Genomic DNA, 18,334 nt, shown 5'->3' with positions numbered 1-18,334 from the left:
TTGTTATTATTATTATTATTATTTTACATAGTATTTTACATAATATACGCGAAAGAAATGACTTAATTGTGAATTACAAAAAAACTATATCAATTTGTGCAAGTACAACTAAAGTTAAGCACTAATAACGAGATTTCTTACTATATTTTATTTAAAAAATAATCCAAGTCTAACAACACGTTTGAATATTACATAAATATATGTATGTAGAGTTAGTGCTAGTGCGACGTTTCTGCAAATTGCGTGGTCTACATCGCCGATCACTTTCGTCGGCGCGCGCGCAGGTGCCCCGCCCCGCCCCGGGCGGCCCCCGCCCGCCCCCCGCCGCCTCGCTCGCGCCCCGCTCCCCCGCACCGACCCACTGACGTCGCGCCGCCGGGTAACGGTGTGTTTTGTTAAACAAAACTATATGAGCGTGGATGCCTAAAGTGATAGTACCTAATATAATTAAATTAGTTATTAAATATGACTATGTGCTATATAGTACTAACTATCATAAGAATGTAAAGCTGTAAAGTAAGCTTATTTCAGTCTTTACATTTAATTATTTATTTAATTTCTAGATCTTCATCGTTAAATATAAATTTTAAATATTTAGACAAATTTAAATTTTTAAAATTAAAAAAAAATACATTTTTTTCATTGAATGAATTTTCATGGTGAACGTTTTCGTGACTTCTCAAACGATAAGTTGTTTGAATGTGTCAATAAAAGATAACCAACGCAAATATACCAAAGGTATAATGTCGATGACACCTTTTACTGGGACAATGTAGGAGACATGAGGAGTACGAAATATTAAATTCCACACATAGATTTTCTATTGATAGCAATCAAATCAATTTTTTATCTAAATTTTCACCGAAAAAAATTAAAATCAGGTTCACCCATATCCCGCATACAGCAGGTTAGGCAGAAGGAACCTAGTGTTAAGATACTCCGTTACCCACTTTTCGCGGAATTCTAAAGATAATTCTAAAGATAATTCTAAAGATAATATAAAATTAAATAAATATTAAATTTTCTCGAGTTACAATTAAACCCACAAACAGTCGCATTTCCAGGCCGACACTTGCGCCCCTGAGCTGAGACTTCAGAAATATTAAAGAAGTAGATTACATATTGGTAAGTACATAGCAAACAAATAAAAACTTTTAAATATCACCAAAAGAAATTAAAGATATTATTAATAGAAAGATATATGACGTTATGGTGGAAAGTACCAAAATACATAGTATCAGTGACGAGGCCGCGTGGAATGCGTGAAGCACTGCCGCGGGGTAGAAAGTAACGTGCCTCGAATGGACGACAGCCCTTTGACGGCTCTCGTATATTGCGATTCCAGGACATTTGTTTTTTATTTTTTATTTTATCGTTATATGATATTATTATGATATGTTCGTATAATTTGGGATAATTGATAAAATTATTACTAAATGCTGTATCATATTTCTTATGTTGGTGTTTTGAGGATATTTTTTTTAATGAAAGTAGCGAAAATGAAATAATTATATATATTTTTTGTATAGAGAAAATTATTTATTTTTTATATTTTCAATTATTTTCCTCTTTTATTTGCTGTATGTTAAATAGATTGATTTATTATGGCGTATTACTATTGATCAATTTGCTAATATTGATTGGTAGCTTGACGCTGTATCTCGTGGATATCTGGGAACTTGGTGTTAAAATTCTCCGTTTTCATTAAGACACTTCCGATCCCCACTTTCGGCCGAATTCTGGAGCCTTTGCGTGTTGATAGGTGGAAGTTAACGCCGCACTTTGACTCGTTAGCAGATTTTAGAGAGATTTTATTTCCTCGAGACCAGTCGACAGATACCGACAGTCTACCGCGTTGAGAGTTGGACGCTTGACACTTCTGCGCCACAACTGGTCTCATGGTTAATATTGCTAACATAAGTTAATATTCTTAAAGCACTAATATTTTAATACTACTGCTAAAATTGGAAGTTACATAAAAATGCTAAAAAATTACAATACCCAAAAAAAACTAATCAAATCGAAAATCATCGTAAGTACTTCAAAAATTCCGTTCGCGAAGTAAAGGCAGAGCTTTCCATTGAATGGAAAAATGCACTGGAGCCGGTTTCATACCTTCCGGATTCCCAACCTGCTACTCTAGGTCAGCTGGTGCCGTCTCGCTCGCACGCTCGTACGGAGAACATTTTGGGTCGCGTCGCCCTAACCTAGATTGTGCCTCGCAGATTTTGTACTGGCCGACTATATATATTTTTTTGTCCCTATTTTCTAAATCATATTTTTGTATTACTAAATATATTATTATGTTATCGTTTAATATTGTAAATACACTTAAAGTGACATTTTTAAAGAAAAAACATGAAAATGTTTAGGCAATTTAAGTTTAATTAATTTAGTTGCGGATTCGATCTCCACTCGAGGGTATGGCTTACTATTTATTAATATTTTCATTGCTTCGCTCAGGTACCACGGCAAAAGCTTGGCGTCGAGTACCACCCGAAAGTGGAGAACGGAGTGTCTCAATAATATGCTCCCTCTACCTATACTGCTGTGTGCGGGAAAACATCGATTTTTTTCTGAATCGTACTCGTATAATAACAGAAGAATAAATATATTTAAAGCAATTGCTCCCGTATATAGCACGGTATAAACACGTAAAAACACGTATCATAGCGAATCGTTCACTGACTAACAATAATTATTTTAATGTGTTTGTTCCATGCATCATTAATCATATGATACTCTGCTCTGGACTATAACATGTTGCTTTTTGCTTTAATAGTAATTATCTAAAAGTCCATCAGCGAGGTGATTATATCAAATATTTTACTATCAATTATATAATTCTTATTTTTTTTCGTATCTGGCACTGGTTAGGCAGAGGGAAGTAGTGTTAAGACATTCCGTTTCCATTTTTCACTAAATTCTGGAAGCATTGTGTGTTGAGCGGCGGAACTTAACGCCGCCACTCAGTGTTTGATATACATTTTACTATCAACTATAAAATTCAGGTCTACATTTTTATAATAATTATTTAATTAAATTAAGTAATAGCTGCAGATGTAGAGATGTCTTTCGTAAAAATGCCCTAACAGACGGACAGGTTGGTTTAAATCGATTTGCTGTAAGTAATTAAGTTGGCCAGCTTTCTCTGATAAATAATGTAAGAACTCACTAAGAAAGTGAGAAAAAAAATATTTATTTAGTTTAGACGTATTACTTACTCCGCTTGGTGGTTTTTATTTCGAGAAATTTAGTATTTTGCAAAAAAAACAAATATCTTAATTTTTTTACATACATTTCCCTACATTTTTTTTAATTTCTAAGACTATGTATTAAGTTTAATATTGTGACAAAATAATGGTGGCATTGGTTTCTATTATAATTTATTTCCTATAAAAGCCATCCTTCCTCATCGACGTTAACTGGTTTATTTAAATTTTACTAAAAATATATTTATTGATTAACGTTTTTGTACAGCTTGAAATTAACGCGACAGGTTGTGGGTTCAATTCCTACTCGAAGAAATGAAATATTTTATATTTTAATTTCTTCGCTCAGGTGTAGAGTCAAGCAAGCTGCGACTTCCGTCACTCAACACGCAATGCCTCCAGAATTCAACGAAAAATGGAGTACGGAGTGGTTGCCTAGGTTGCCTCTGGTATGCCCTATTTATTAATATTCATATATTCATAATACAACTAGCGATATTTATAGGCTTGCAATCATGTTTTAAGTAAAAATGTAACAAGAATCCCTACAAATATATTAAAAAAAGTTCCTATTAACTTAAACTAACTAAAAACCTTTAAATACGATCAATAACCGTTTATAACAAAGCATCATAGGTCTCAAGCAGTAAGTAATAAAAATTAATGGCTTTAAATGACTCATTCAGTAAAACATGATGCGTATAAGTTACAGCTGAAGTCGTCTAACAACTATCTCGTTAGAAGACAGTTAAAATAAATTATGATATATGTTTTTTTTGTAAAAAAACTAAAATTTTATTTTATTATTTGTTAGGTACCTTATGAGCTACGCTATTAAGTCAGCATCACGCTTTATGCCCGCAGACAGCAGGGTAAGCAGAGGAAACCTAGTTTCAGGCACTCCGTTCCCCACTTTCTGCCGAATTCTTTACCTCGGCACCAGAGCGAAGAAATGGAAATATAAACGTAAATAAATATTTCACTTCCTCGAGTGGGGATCGAACCCACAACCTTCGCGTTACAGTCACATCCTTGTGCCGCTGCGCCACGACGACCTTTACGGCTACGGTTATTAAACTCCTTTTTTTATTCTAATCAACAGGATAGACAGAGGGAATCTAATGGTAAGACACTCCGTCCACCATTTTTATTTATTCAGCACAAACATATGAAGTAATAATGTCTACTTGGTTTTAATATAAACATTTTTTTAAACCATTTAGCTGATTTCAGGTCAGGTTGTTATCAACAAATAGCCCCAAAATTCTATTTATGGGTACATGATATTCAATTGACAGTCTAGACTTTTCTGTAGATATATTTAAAAAAAGTAAATATACAAAACAAGCGAGCGATACGTGTTAAAAGCAACGAAGTTTTCTTTAGTTTACTTATTGATAGCATGATAAGTTAAGTTTCCAATGACACAAGTACCTATGCTGTCGTAAATTGTTGTTTGAACATCGATATACTAAGTTCGCGGATTTTAACATTATCAATCGAGTTAGTAGTAGGTATATTTCATATTTTGTTGATGCAATCATCAATGTTAAGAATATAATATATATTTAAATCTATCTATACTAATATAATAAAGCGGAAGAGTTTGTTTGTTTGTTTGTTTGTTTGAACGCTAAGATCTCTGTATCTACTGGTCCGATTTACTATGTTTTTGTTTTGTATGAAAGCTGCATTCTTCAGAAGTGCTATAGGCTATATAACATTACATTACACATATATACTAATAAATTAAAATACTTTCTAATTTGACATGCAATTTATTTTGCCATGTTAATAACAACCGTCATTGCTAAGCAACGGTTTGCAAATTTTTTTTGTTGTTTTAAGAAAACGTCACCCAAAATGAACTTATATTTTGATATTCATCCTTATAAAAATAATTATATTATATAATATTTAATAAATATTTTTATAGTTCAAGCAGGCGTAGCCGCGTCCGGGACCGCTAGTATAATATACTTTCAGGCAAATCGTTTACCATTTATAATACTTTAAAGTTAAAGAAAAATATATTTGTAAACTAAAATTTTATATACAAATTAAAGGCGTTCTCGACCGGTGTCAATGAAAAAGGTAACTAAAGGGCTGACCGCGTTTCCTCTTTGTATAGCAATATTAATATTTTATTGGAAATAACGACCGGTCTCTGGGTCTCCAGTCTCATCTTATTATCTTTACTTGTAAGCTTTATATCTTTTTTCTCTACAAGTTTGTATAACAACTATTATTGGTAATAATTGGCCGAAACAGATTGATTCGATCATTTTTTTGTGAACTGTGAAATGAAATTAAATAAAATATGTTTGTTTTAACTTAACTATTTATATTAATGACAATGTTTAAGAGGTCGTCGTAACGCAGCGATGCAAGGGTGACTGTGATGTCGGTTGTGGGTTCGATCCCCACTCGAAGAAGTGAAATATTTATTTACATATTTCCATTTCTTCGCTCTGGTGTTGAGGCAAAGCGCGGGGTTGAGTTCTGCCACTCAACACGCAATGCCTCCAGAATTTGGCAGAAAGTTGGGAATGGAGTGTCTCAACACCAGGTTCCGTCTGCCTACCCTGTTATGTGCGGGATTTTTCTATTTATTATCAATTATTATTATTATAATGCACACAAGGAAAGTTTTAAGTATTTCTTATACCTTTTGTTAAAATATTAACATTGTAAAGGTTATATTAGATGTTCAAAATTGATTTAGCAATTTATGACTTCGAAATATGTGTTTTTTGCTATTTAAGGCCATTATTTTTTAGGATTTAACCACAAATGTTTAGTTTGCAGATTTTTCCTGAACTACTACAATCTGTAGATTCTAGCTGCCAAATTTCATGTGTATGTCAACTATGTCAACCGGAAGTACCCTATCAATTTTTACTTCCACTCATAGTATCGAAATACGTTTTTTACGATATACACAGTAATATCTTTTTGCTTTGTAAAAATTTTTTTTTTCAGGAAATCATGGGGCTATATATTAGATTATCAACATTATTGATGTTAATTAATTTTTAATGGCTCTGTTGTCCTATCTTCCGGAAAATGGAAAATGAAGGCCTTTCTTTGTCTAAGCTTTATAATTAGAGATGAGCACGAAAATGTTAAACAAATAATATTTCTTTTAATAACAATACGAGGCACAGATACTCAAAGTAACAAATACCTCCACATATACATATATAACATACATTAGTAGGTACATCACTACAAACCCATAATCGATCACGTATTGAGCTCGATCATTGTATTCGTCAGTTGGACCGTGAATCCTGTCAGTCCCCCTTCCACCCTCCCGACCCTCTTCTTTATATGAATCTCATTTACGTGTGCGCTTACGCAACAGAGTAAAGCCCGTTGAAGTGTATCATGTTAATTGATACCTGGGATCCACTACTGTGCTGGAATTAGACTACTAGATAATATGCTGTTATTTCATTATATATAAAAATTTTTTTTGGAAGTATTCATTAATTGACTTTTTGATAATTATAGCATTGACTGCATCTAGCTGTAGTAAACTTAACTGTGTCTTGCAAAGATTTAAATAATATGTGAACTTCCTAAATCAATTTTATTTTTATGACACTATGCGTTTTTTAAAATTATTACTGTGCATCGAAAGGAACGAAACAAGAAAAAATTGTAAAATAGTTTTTTTTTTCAATTATATAAGATAACAAAGTTTAATTAGGTGCCCTAACTGAAATGTCTTAGTGTAGATATGTCTATAGTCATTCAAAATTTCAATAAAGTCGAAGTGAAAATATGTACATAGGACGTGAGCAGCAACTTCGCTTATTTTGCTGGTCTAATCTCAACATTCTTTCACGATACGATCTACATATTTCAAGCCATAGAGTGGACAAAGCAGACCAAAAGTGTTAGAATCGAAATGTTATATATCCCTAGTCAGCAGGAAAGCGTTTGAGGAAGAAAAAAGTTTTTTTGAAACACCAGAGAAACTTTTTAAAACTGCTTCCCTTACCTCCATCCGTTTCTGTAAGAAGTTCTCCCAGTAAGAGAATCATTGACGTTTCTACTGTACATGAAAGTATTAGGGACGTTTCCTTCTTACAGAAAGAGCCCAAAGAGACAGAGAAAAATTGTCAATCGTAGAAGAGAAAGAATGGAAAAAACCTTGTTAAGTGCGAGTCGGACTCGGCCACCGAGGCTTGCGTACCTCCGTTCAGGATTATAGGTCAACGGGAAATACAATTTATATATTATATATATATACTTAGGGAGTTTTATTTTTTCTGTACTTTAAGGGACTATACATTTAAATATTTGATATTAATTCAACGCTGATCCCTAACGATCCCGAGCGACCTCGATATAAATAATTTTAACACACTGCCATGTGGACAACAGTGTTCCGTTTTTACCTTTTGTGGTACGGAACCCTAAAAATGAAATCATATTACCCTACAGTTATTTAATATACTATGTGAAAATGTATTAGTATACCTGGTGAGATTAGAAGCAAGGACGTCAACGATAGGTACCTATCCATGTCACAGAGCGCGCAGCTCTAATGGTGCGTTTAATATTATTTTACACGCGGCATTGGCCGGAAAATGCGATGTCGACTTGGTTACAGTTCGATACGTGTAATTTATATTCAAAAGGCCCTTTTGTTAGAGAAAAAGTGTTTTTTTAATAAAATTTTCAAAAATAAATCCTATTAAACTCGTAAAACATGTCGATAGTTCGACTCAAGTAATATAAAGTGCAGGAAACGTTATTAAATAGATATTTATTTATCCTCGAGAAGTAAACATTAATGAATGATATGATCGATTATAAATAATATATTTAAATTTAAATAAATCCTGTATATATTAAAGTAGTTTAAGAGAGTCACTCATGCGAGTACGCGCCCCTCGCGTGTCCGTTGATAACAGAAAGCATTCACTTAGAACGCAGTTACATACAAGGCCATCGGAATTCATACATCGTTCGGGAAATAAATAGTTAACAGCCGCTGTTAAATGCAATTTTTTGTTCGTAGGCAAAAAAATATACATATATCAATTACTATGGATATCATGTTACGCTATCACAACTATAATTTATGTATATTTATAATAAAATCGTAAACGATCGGTGTCTGTACATGGAAGGTAATAGAACCTAAACATTGTTTTTTGATTGTTTGTCGGTTTGTCTGTGCGTTTGTTCACGTTAATATCATAAGCAGCTGAACCGATTTAAATTCAGTTTTCACTATCTATTATGCCAGACTTCCCTTAACATTTAGTGTTTTTTTTTTATTTCAATCAGTTCACAAATAAAAAAATACTATAACTCGATATTAAATTTGCATGCCATAATAATGTTACAAAATTATTAATTGTTTAAAACTTTAGTTATCTATGGTATTTAAAATGATAATATTATTATTTATTATATCACTAAAGTAAATGAGAGATGAAAAAATAAATAATTGTATAGTACAAGCGGGCGAAGCCACACGGAGGTCGCTAGTACGTGATGTGTATGTTACATTCTGTTATTGTTTAATAAATTCATTAAGGTGGAGTATATATAACGTGACCATTCTTTTTTTGGTTCAAAACTAGCCATCGGTTTTTTTCCTGTTCATTTGCAAGTTTATTTATTTTTGAACTATTGTAAAAAAAAGGGACATTTGACTATATCATGTAGAATACGACATTTTACTTTCGTTTTTATTGTGGACATGTTTTTGTTTTTTTTTTTATTAAATTATAATTAAGAATTAAATTTTCGCGCCTTTTCGAGGACATGTTTACGCCCCGGTGCCGTTTTCGGGGGCACCGGGACACACAAGCGTAAAACGGGACGCCTCGGTACGTTTGATCACATTAAGTACAAGTCAGCAAAGCGACATCATTACCACTTCTACGCTAGAAATAGACGTTAAGAAAAATAAATCATAAATATCATAAAAATTCCACGGGAAATTAATATAATTTGTTGATCGATCGATCGATCGATAATAATTTAATGTGGTTCGTACCCCATACTCTCTTACATCGATTCCCATGCGCGACACGGTGCCTGCCCGCCTACAATGGTGCCCGCACACGTTATGTACCGTGTAAATTGTTACGATACCATCAATCTAGTCATATTTGTCATTCATATGTTAAAACGATTTAAAAGCTTAATGAAGTTATAAGCTAATTATCACCATTATGCAGCCAATCTTACGTGAGGGACCGTAATCACGATTAATGATGGGTTCGATTCCCACTTGAGAAAATAAAATAATTAACATTTTCATTTCTTCGCTCTGGTGTCGAGGAAAGCGCGGCGTTTATTTCCGCAACACAATACACAATGCCTCCAGAATACGGTGGGGGGAGCGGAGAGTTTAACACTAGGATTGATAATGCTCAGAAAAAGACAAGAACAGTCATAAATTATACTATATTATTATAGTAATGATTTATAATTATATTATATTGGTCCCATAATGCAACCAACGTAACGGTTTCGTGAGGTTACTTTTTTGCTATTAGTTTACCCAATTGTTATTTATTTTTTTATCTTTAGACTAAATTGATGTTAGGCGGTCGTTTGCTTCAATCTCATAAAGCCCAAGATCCCAGAGCTTCCAGACCTACGTCATTTTAGCAAAGCTGAAATCCTGACAACTATTAGTCTAATATGTAGTTAAGACAGTGTGCCTACTAACTTGAAAGTGGAGACCTTTCAGAGGTAGCGCAAAATAATGATATATCTCTGTCTGGGAAGATGATTAAGTCATCGGACTGGTCTGGGTTCCTATGAGGGGTCATGAATTAATCAGTAAGTAATATATTTAAAATTAAAGCTAGCTAGTTAAACGGCACTTGCCCCAATTATGGACAAACTTTAAGACGTCTGGCAGAAGTAAAGGATCCCGTAAAGGGTCTTGTAATACTAAATATACATTTTTTACATAATTCTTAAAAACATATTTAAAAACATATATTTACATTGACGTAGCTGGACGTATATCTTAAGTTGGCGCTATCTCCGAAAGGTCCCCAATTTCAAATTAGAGAGTATGCATATAGTCTTAACTATATATTAGACAATTAATCCTTAAAATTTCAGCTTTGCTAAAATGACATAGGTCTGGGGGCCCTGGGATCTCGGTCTAATATGTTAAGTACAAAATATTGACGAGTTAATTGTCAGGCTATTCTGAAGATTTGTTCATGTTATAACGAAAGGTACCTATGACATGTTCATATAGTTACATGTAGGACTATTATTTTTTTAATCAATGAAAAACAGCTTTCATTTTCAGTTGAAGATTTGTAAAAATTATAAGAAATTGTGTAATAAATGTCAGCTTAGAAAATTTATTATGTGCCTAAGTAAATATGTAGTAGTGTGTCTATACAATGTACTAATAAGTAGGCCTGTAGAATACAAATAAATATTTAATAGCTAAACAACAATATTCGATAAAGCAAAGAAATCAACTGAATTATTTTTATTAAAGATCATAATTTGAATCAATATTGTGAATTAATATATTTTTAAATGTTTCAGATTGATATTACTTAAATTCAATCTATTTTTTTAATATAATAAAGTGCCCACAAACCTGCATCTGAAACCAGGAGTCGAGGAGGCCGGCGGCGTGTGGAGCACCCCAACGGCCGCCGCCCGGGACTATCTATAAAAATATAATATAATCTAAGTACTATGTGTATATAATTTACTGTATTCATATGACTAAATTAGTGTATAATTCTAAGCAGGATGATATCTGTAAATGCTTTGACAGTAACCAATTGAATTTACGAAAATGAAATTTTTCTTCATAGATTTTTACAGATTACTAGATTTTTGTAAAGCCTGTTAATTTACTATATTTTTTTAATCAGTACATACAGCTGTTGTAGTACTTCTTCAAGGTTACAACTATTAGAAGAAACGCCATTAAAATATAACTACATAACTAACTACTAACTACTAAACTCTCGACATCACCTCATGCCGCTTGCTTGTATCGAAATATTTACAACTGACATTGAATAGATTCAGAGCTAATATGCTAATTTGGAGAATAAGAAAGCTCGAACAGCCTATTGTAGATAATAAACGATTAACTCCACCCGCATATAACTGTACATTTATTATTTATTCTTTATAAAACTGGATTTTAGATACTCACTAAAATTGGTAATGCGTTTGGCGTTGTGGATGTGATAGACTTTATTATATGCATAAATATTGTGAACTTTACTTTCGTGACAGGTATATATTATATACACATATACGAATATATTTGGGCTAAATCAATTTAATATATTATGTATATTTTTATTTCTGTTTTGTATTGATGTACGTACTTCATATCATATAGTATCTTAACAAGTTAGTAATTAAAATCGCTGAAAGAATTAACTAAGAATTGACGGAATGGGGCGTCAAATATGATATATAATCTAAAATTATAATTATTAATATTTATAGTTGTTGTAAACTTACTGCGAATCACTATTTTATTTAAAATTTAATAAATATAATTTATATTTATTAGTTAACATCATCCCAGAATTTATCATTCTACTCTATTGTTACCAGCGTATGCTTCTTATATAACAATAAAATGCTTAACGGCATGTCAGTATGTATAATACATAACGAATCATTAAAATATTGTCTATATGTTTACTTCAATAAATATAAAAAATACTCTATGTAACGCTAAAATAAAGACTTTTCCATTATATAATTTCCATTTTCTTCTTATTGTTTATGGAAAAACTACGTTTGTATACTTAATCACAAAAAAGCGTGAAAGTGTAAGAGAAAAATATTTTTATTATAAATATTCTGCTTACCTACATTCACTTTATATAGATATTATGGACATTTAAAATTAGAATATAGTATAACACATTGATTTTCTTTAATATGCGTACCGTCGGACGGCGTTGATGTCTTTTGTATGCACACACAATTTATGCTTTAGTTGAGCTTACCGTTAAAGTTACTAAAAATGTTTTCATTATTGTTTTAAGCGTCAAAAATTTCTCTCTCCTCTCTCCTTTGTCTTTGTTATATAAAACAGAGAGAATACGTCTAAACCGAAAATACAAAAATAGAATTTGTTAAAAAATATACTTAATCAAATTAAAATAACTATGAAATAAATGAGAATCGTTAATTTAATTTTATATATAATGGAGAATCGTCCAAATTTTGTAAATATAATTGAGAGACCGGGATTATAAACATGAATATGTATAAAATATGTATATTTTACTATGCACAGTTATACAGCTTGTTAATTGTTGTTGTTTTTGCTCGTTGTTGTTATAATTGTTTTGACAAATAAGTAATACGTCTAAAATTGTAGAATTACTTGAACTTCATGTATATGTATTATTACGTTTATTATTTCAAATCAATTATAAAATAATATAAGTAAACAGTCCTCGCTGATACTCTCGTGTTTTACAATATCGCTAGCGCGAACTATGCCGCCGGAAGACACTTTCAGTGTTGGGCTTTCAACAAATAATATTACGTTGCATTTCCGCCAATAATCATTATTACGTTAAGATATGTTGGTAGTTGAAACGGATGCAATCTGATAATATTTAATAATAAATTACTATAAATAAATAAGTACAAATTAACCTTAATATGTATATATCAGCTTATAAAGGAATTTACTCAATTCTTTTTCTTATTAGTCCTCCGTTTTAATTTTACTCAAATATATACTGATCAATAATGTCAATATATTTATGGATTTATATAATTTATTTATGTATTATTAAAATATTGAATAAAAAAATAGATTTAGTAATTAATGTCAAAATGTTCAAGAACATCGCACTAGCGAATTAATTTAGTCACTGTCACGTTTACTTGGTTTGAATTAATTATTTACGTGTAAAGTTGGACATACGTCGTCCTGACAGCCAAACTGAGCCGTCAGTACTCTCAGAAGTCACAGCCGGTACAGTAGCGGCTACAGCCTACTGGAGTTGCATGTATTTGTGGTGTTGGGTGAAGACGGAGGACGGTACCTGGTCGCCCACGAGGTCCTCGACAGGTGTGATCGCGCAGCAGGCCTCCATTCCCGGCTGTGCCGGGTGCCGGGCGTCGCGGAGAGCGCGAGGTCGCGAGGTCGAGCACGGTCGGAGCGCGCGGTGTCGGCGCACGCCTGCGCGCACCCACTGCGCGGGACCGACTGTGGCGGCCGCCGCCCGCCGCCCGCCGCCCGCCCCCGCCCGCGCCCGCGCCCCGCTCCTGATAGCGCGGCCCGAAGCCCCGGCGACCTCCTTCGCGGGGTTGCAATGAAAGTGATTAGGCTCTTGCTCCACTCGCCGCTGATAACGAGGGCTACAGGCTTCGGGTTTCGGGCTCCGGCACTGCATCGCTCCCATATACGAACAGACATACCTATCACCCAATCAGCAGTTAGCACACTAAGACATTCACTGTGTACATATAATATATACCTAGTATACCTATTGTATTAATTAATATTTGGTAATTATTTTAAATGTTAATAAAATAATATTTCGAATTAGAGAGTCTTACATACGAGTGGTATATCGTAGGTAAATCTACTTAAAATAATAAAATTGCGTTGCTTATGACAAAATTTCCTTCAATCAGACAACTTTTGTTCAGTAAAAATAAATAAAACTTCTAAAGTACCTTATTTTTTTTTTATCATAGTTCTTAATTTATCCTTGTGTAAATTTCATAAGTTTAAATATCATTTGTAAATAACCTGTATAAAACCTAAATAAATATTTATACATATATAAATATACAATTATTGTGCTCATGTATGTCCTGTTAGAAGAGTACCAAAATTAATTTACGAAAGAAAAAAAATTTAAAAAAATTGTGAAAATTCTTAAAAGATTACACAGGAAGTTGATAAAATAGAAACTAACCACCTGCCTCCATTTTTCTGGAGCAAATCCACTAGTAAATGATATGTGAAATCACCAGATACAAGTACATTTCTTATCAGTGCAGACCCGTTTGTAATAGATTTACCTACACTCATACAATATCTGTATGTCTTCTCGTTTCTGCTTTCACTAGTCGTAGTTGCGACTCGGCTGGTGCCGTTCTTCTTATAGGATTAGGCCGTGCGTAGACTGGAATAGAAACCTAAATGATCAATAAAATATTTAATATTATATTATTATTATTATTATTATTAATTTAAGATAACTTAATTTATTTCGCAAATTATTTTATATTTCAGTACTCTACGTTATCTCTCTATAGTAGTACTATTTTTAGGGAAATTAAATAATATGTATAAAATAATATAAATATATATGAATATTATAAGTATTTATGTAAGTAAAAACATATAAGTATTTATGTAAGTAATAATTTTAATCCGTGTAAGTGATATGCTAAATCCAGATTAACTATATAAAATAGTAAACAAATAGCCGCTTTACGAAAGTAAAGTTAGCTATTTAAATGTATATCTTATAAAGATATACGTATATAATATTCATATTGAAATACGAAGATCACACTGAAATTCATACAGTTTTTTTTTTATGGAAAAAGGACAAGGCAAACGAACGTTCGGGTCACCTGATGATGATCACCGCCGCCCACGACCCCCTGCAGCACCAGAGAAGCTATAGGTGCCGGTCTTTGAAGTGGAGATAGACGCGTTTTTGAAAGAACCCATATCGTACCGACCTGGAAACACTGCCGCGGGTAGGCCATTCCACAGTTCGGTGGAGCGTGGAAGGAAATTTCTACAACATTACATGAGTGAGTTACATGTTAAGACACTCCGTTCTCCACTTTCCGCTGAATTCTGGAGGCATTGTGTGTTGAGTGGGGAAACTCAACGCCGCCCTTTGCCTCGACACCAGAGCGAAGAAATGGAAATATAAACGTAAATAAATATTTCACTTCCTCGAATGGGGATCGAACCCACAACCTTCGCGTTGCAACGGAACTGGAACGGAGTGTCTTTACTAATGAAAATATTCTCGATTGTCAAACAAATTGTGATAGGATTTTTTATACTTACTTAATTGCATTTAATATTTCATATTACGTACATAACAGCTTGGAACTGTGAGTAATGAGTATACTTTATTCTTCCTTATTAGCGTAAGATTTGATTGTGCTGAATTTTAGATTTAAGTAGATTGTTGTCAAATCTGAAAAAACAACAGTTTAGCAATTGAAAAGTTAGGGCTTCTAAAAATGGCGTATTTTTAGTATTAAAAAGCAAAATTAACGAAAGTTTTTTTGTCATCTGCGTGTTATTTATCCGGCAAATAGCAGGTTAGGCAGAGGGAACATGGGAAGTCTAGTGTTATGACACCCTATTCCCCAAGAAGACACTCCTTTCCTCACTTTCCGCCAAATTCTGGAGGCATTACGTGATGAGTGCCTCGGCTTGTTGCCAGAGCGAGGAAATAAAAATTCCCCATAGTGTGAATCGAAACCACAACCGTCGCATTTACAGTCACACTTGTGCCGCTGCACTATGGGACATCGAGGACTGTATCAGATCAAAAATCGATAACTTTTTTATTTGTTAAGATAAACAATTGAATTTTTGCACAAGTATAAAGTATGAAATAGTGCGTTAGGTGACGTTCAGATAAGAATAATAGTAAAAAAAGGAATAATAGTAATAGTAAAATTGTATTATTAAATTAGTTTATTATTATTCCCGACTGCTAAGAAAGGGTTATGTTTTTATATATATGTATGTATGTACGTATGTATGCAATATTCTTTATTACCTTGTATCTCCAGAACCGCTGAACGGATTTATATAATTGAGGTATCGTTATATTCGCTTTAGCAGCCCAAGTGTTCTTAGGTAGGTGACGTTAAAAAATAATAATCATGGCGGCTGTGGGATGCAATTGGACTTTTTGAAAAAATTGGTTTCGAATACCACAATATGGGTATCAAATTCAAGAGCTCAACACGAGGATTTCAAAAAGGTATAACATGATTATCATTACCATAATGAATCCTAACAAAAATTTGAAAAATAAAAAAATATTTATTAAAAAACAAACACCCCGACTGCATAAATCTGAAAAGAAATTAACAAGCCCAATAGTTTATTAGGATGAACAGTCGGGACCTATAAGTAATTCTTCGATCAATAAAATCTTTACTAGGAACCTCAAATAATTTAAAGAGGTGCTAGTTCTTCTCCTAGTGAATGTAAACCCTGCACCTTCAATGTATGGGAGTAATACATCACGCTTGAAACACTAAAAATATTCGTCATTTTGAAATTTAGTGAAAACACTTAATAATCAAACGTATGTTAGTAATTTTATTACTGATTTGTAATAGTTTTTTAAAATTAATTCACTCTTCATATAATTTCATAAATGAGGGTAGTGTGAATAAATGATTGTGCAAAATGTGTGCAAAATGAAGATAAAACGTCCTTTTATCAATAAATAACAATAATTTTATGGAAATTTACCGCAATCTGATCAATTAAATAGTAAAACATTAGAATCTACAATAGATAGAGTTTTCGTGTCCCCTGACTTGTGGCATAGTTTTCGTGATAACATCTCAGTCTGCAGGTCTCTGCAGCTGATTTTTGATAAATGTTATTTATGAATATCTGGACTATAAAACAACATCAAATATAACGCGTCGGGAGACGTCGGTAACTGTTAAAAGTCTCGATGAACTTTAAACACGTACCTTTTTTCTCTTCACTTATTGTTAATATTTTTTATAAAAATATAGTCACGATATCCACAATATAATAATTGTTTTAAAATCTACATACTATGGGCTTTTCAAAAATATATAACACTTTATACCTATTTGCACATTTTTTTAAGAAAATTATGTTTAAAGTATCAAAGTGAACTACCTGAAATAGATATTGTCACGAATGTCAATTTTTCACGATGAATAAATATATATTCCAAATGTATTTCACGAAAAAATAATTCATAACATTAAAGTCTTATATCCACTCTTATACTATTAATTAAAAAAAAATAATGCGTCAGGGACGACTTTGAAAAAATGACTTTTGATCTGCCGTTGTTCTACCATTGTCCATAGTGCGCTGCATCACGACGGCCTCGGACGAAAGTTTAAAGTTTTATATTAAAACTATTTTGATTATTCCCTTCCTCTGACATGATAAAAAGCATCGTTATGTTTTAAAATTAAATTTGGTCTATACACTAGAAATAAACAGAGATATCATAAAAGATAGATGAGTTCTAAACCAATATGTAAGTGATAAGAAACTGAATTTCTTTGAATTTCTTTTAGAATTTTTTTTATAATTCTAAAAGAAAAATAGTACTTTTGTTACTTTAATACTTATGTAAAAAGGAGGCCTTTATTTTTGACCAGTAGATATTCGGTCAAGATGAAGGATTGCTAAGCTATTTGCTGCAGGCGTATATATATTATATGATAAAAATACAGTGGACCCTCATATAGATGGATTTGTTGAACTGTGTTATAAAAATGGCACCATCAAGGTATTTATAGGGTAATTAGGCATCTCTACTACCAAATCAAGCAACGATGTAATTATATTTTTACTGAATATTTAAGTAAACATTGGCGAAAATAGTTGATTAATTTTGTATCTGTGCTTGTCTATACTGTTATATACTAAATGAACTTTAATTTAAATCATTTGAAATTTTATTTGCTTTTGTTGATAAAAAAGGAAGAAAAATGTCTGGAGGCATTGCGTGTTGAGTGGCAGAGCTCAACGCCGACACCAGAGCGAAGAAATGGAAATATAAACGTAAATAAATATTTTACTTACTCGAGTGAGAATCGAACCCACAACCGTCGCGTTACAGTCCCACCCTTGTGCCGCTGGACTAAGACGGCCTCTAAAAATATAAATTTAGTGAATTTTAAATAAAACAAATAAATTAAATAGATATAACCTCAATCGCAAAATTTTATTAATTAATTAGCACAAGAATAAATAAAAATCGAAGTAAAACTACTTAATATAATTTTATTAAACAAGAGAATTTTACATTTTTAAATATAAATTGTTATAAAAAGACATTTAAAAATATTAAAAAAACATACTCTTGCGAGGGCGTGACAAGGGTCAAAGC

General features: G+C 32.6%; 1 protein-coding gene across 1 annotated transcript in view; it reads right to left on the bottom strand.

The window, feature by feature from the left end:
- Nucleotides 1-13,442, bottom strand: part of LOC146526939 (uncharacterized) — a 52,319-nt gene extending 38,877 nt beyond the window's left edge. Inside the window, exons 1-2 of the mRNA XM_085205784.1 lie at nucleotides 13,265-13,442; nucleotides 10,822-10,893 (exon numbers count right to left, since the gene is read on the bottom strand). Of these exons, the coding sequence (XP_085061910.1) occupies nucleotides 10,822-10,893; nucleotides 13,265-13,315 (123 nt within the window). The 5' untranslated portion in view covers nucleotides 13,316-13,442. The remainder of the gene's footprint in view (nucleotides 1-10,821; nucleotides 10,894-13,264) is intronic.
- Nucleotides 13,443-18,334: the final 4,892 nt, after the last annotated feature.

This window comes from Heliconius melpomene, chromosome 21 (assembly GCF_056956725.1).
Source record: "Heliconius melpomene rosina isolate 202511_hmr_F chromosome 21, ASM5695672v1, whole genome shotgun sequence".
Classification (NCBI taxonomy): Eukaryota; Metazoa; Arthropoda; class Insecta; order Lepidoptera; family Nymphalidae; genus Heliconius; species Heliconius melpomene.
This window is presented reverse-complemented; position numbering and strand designations above follow the sequence as displayed.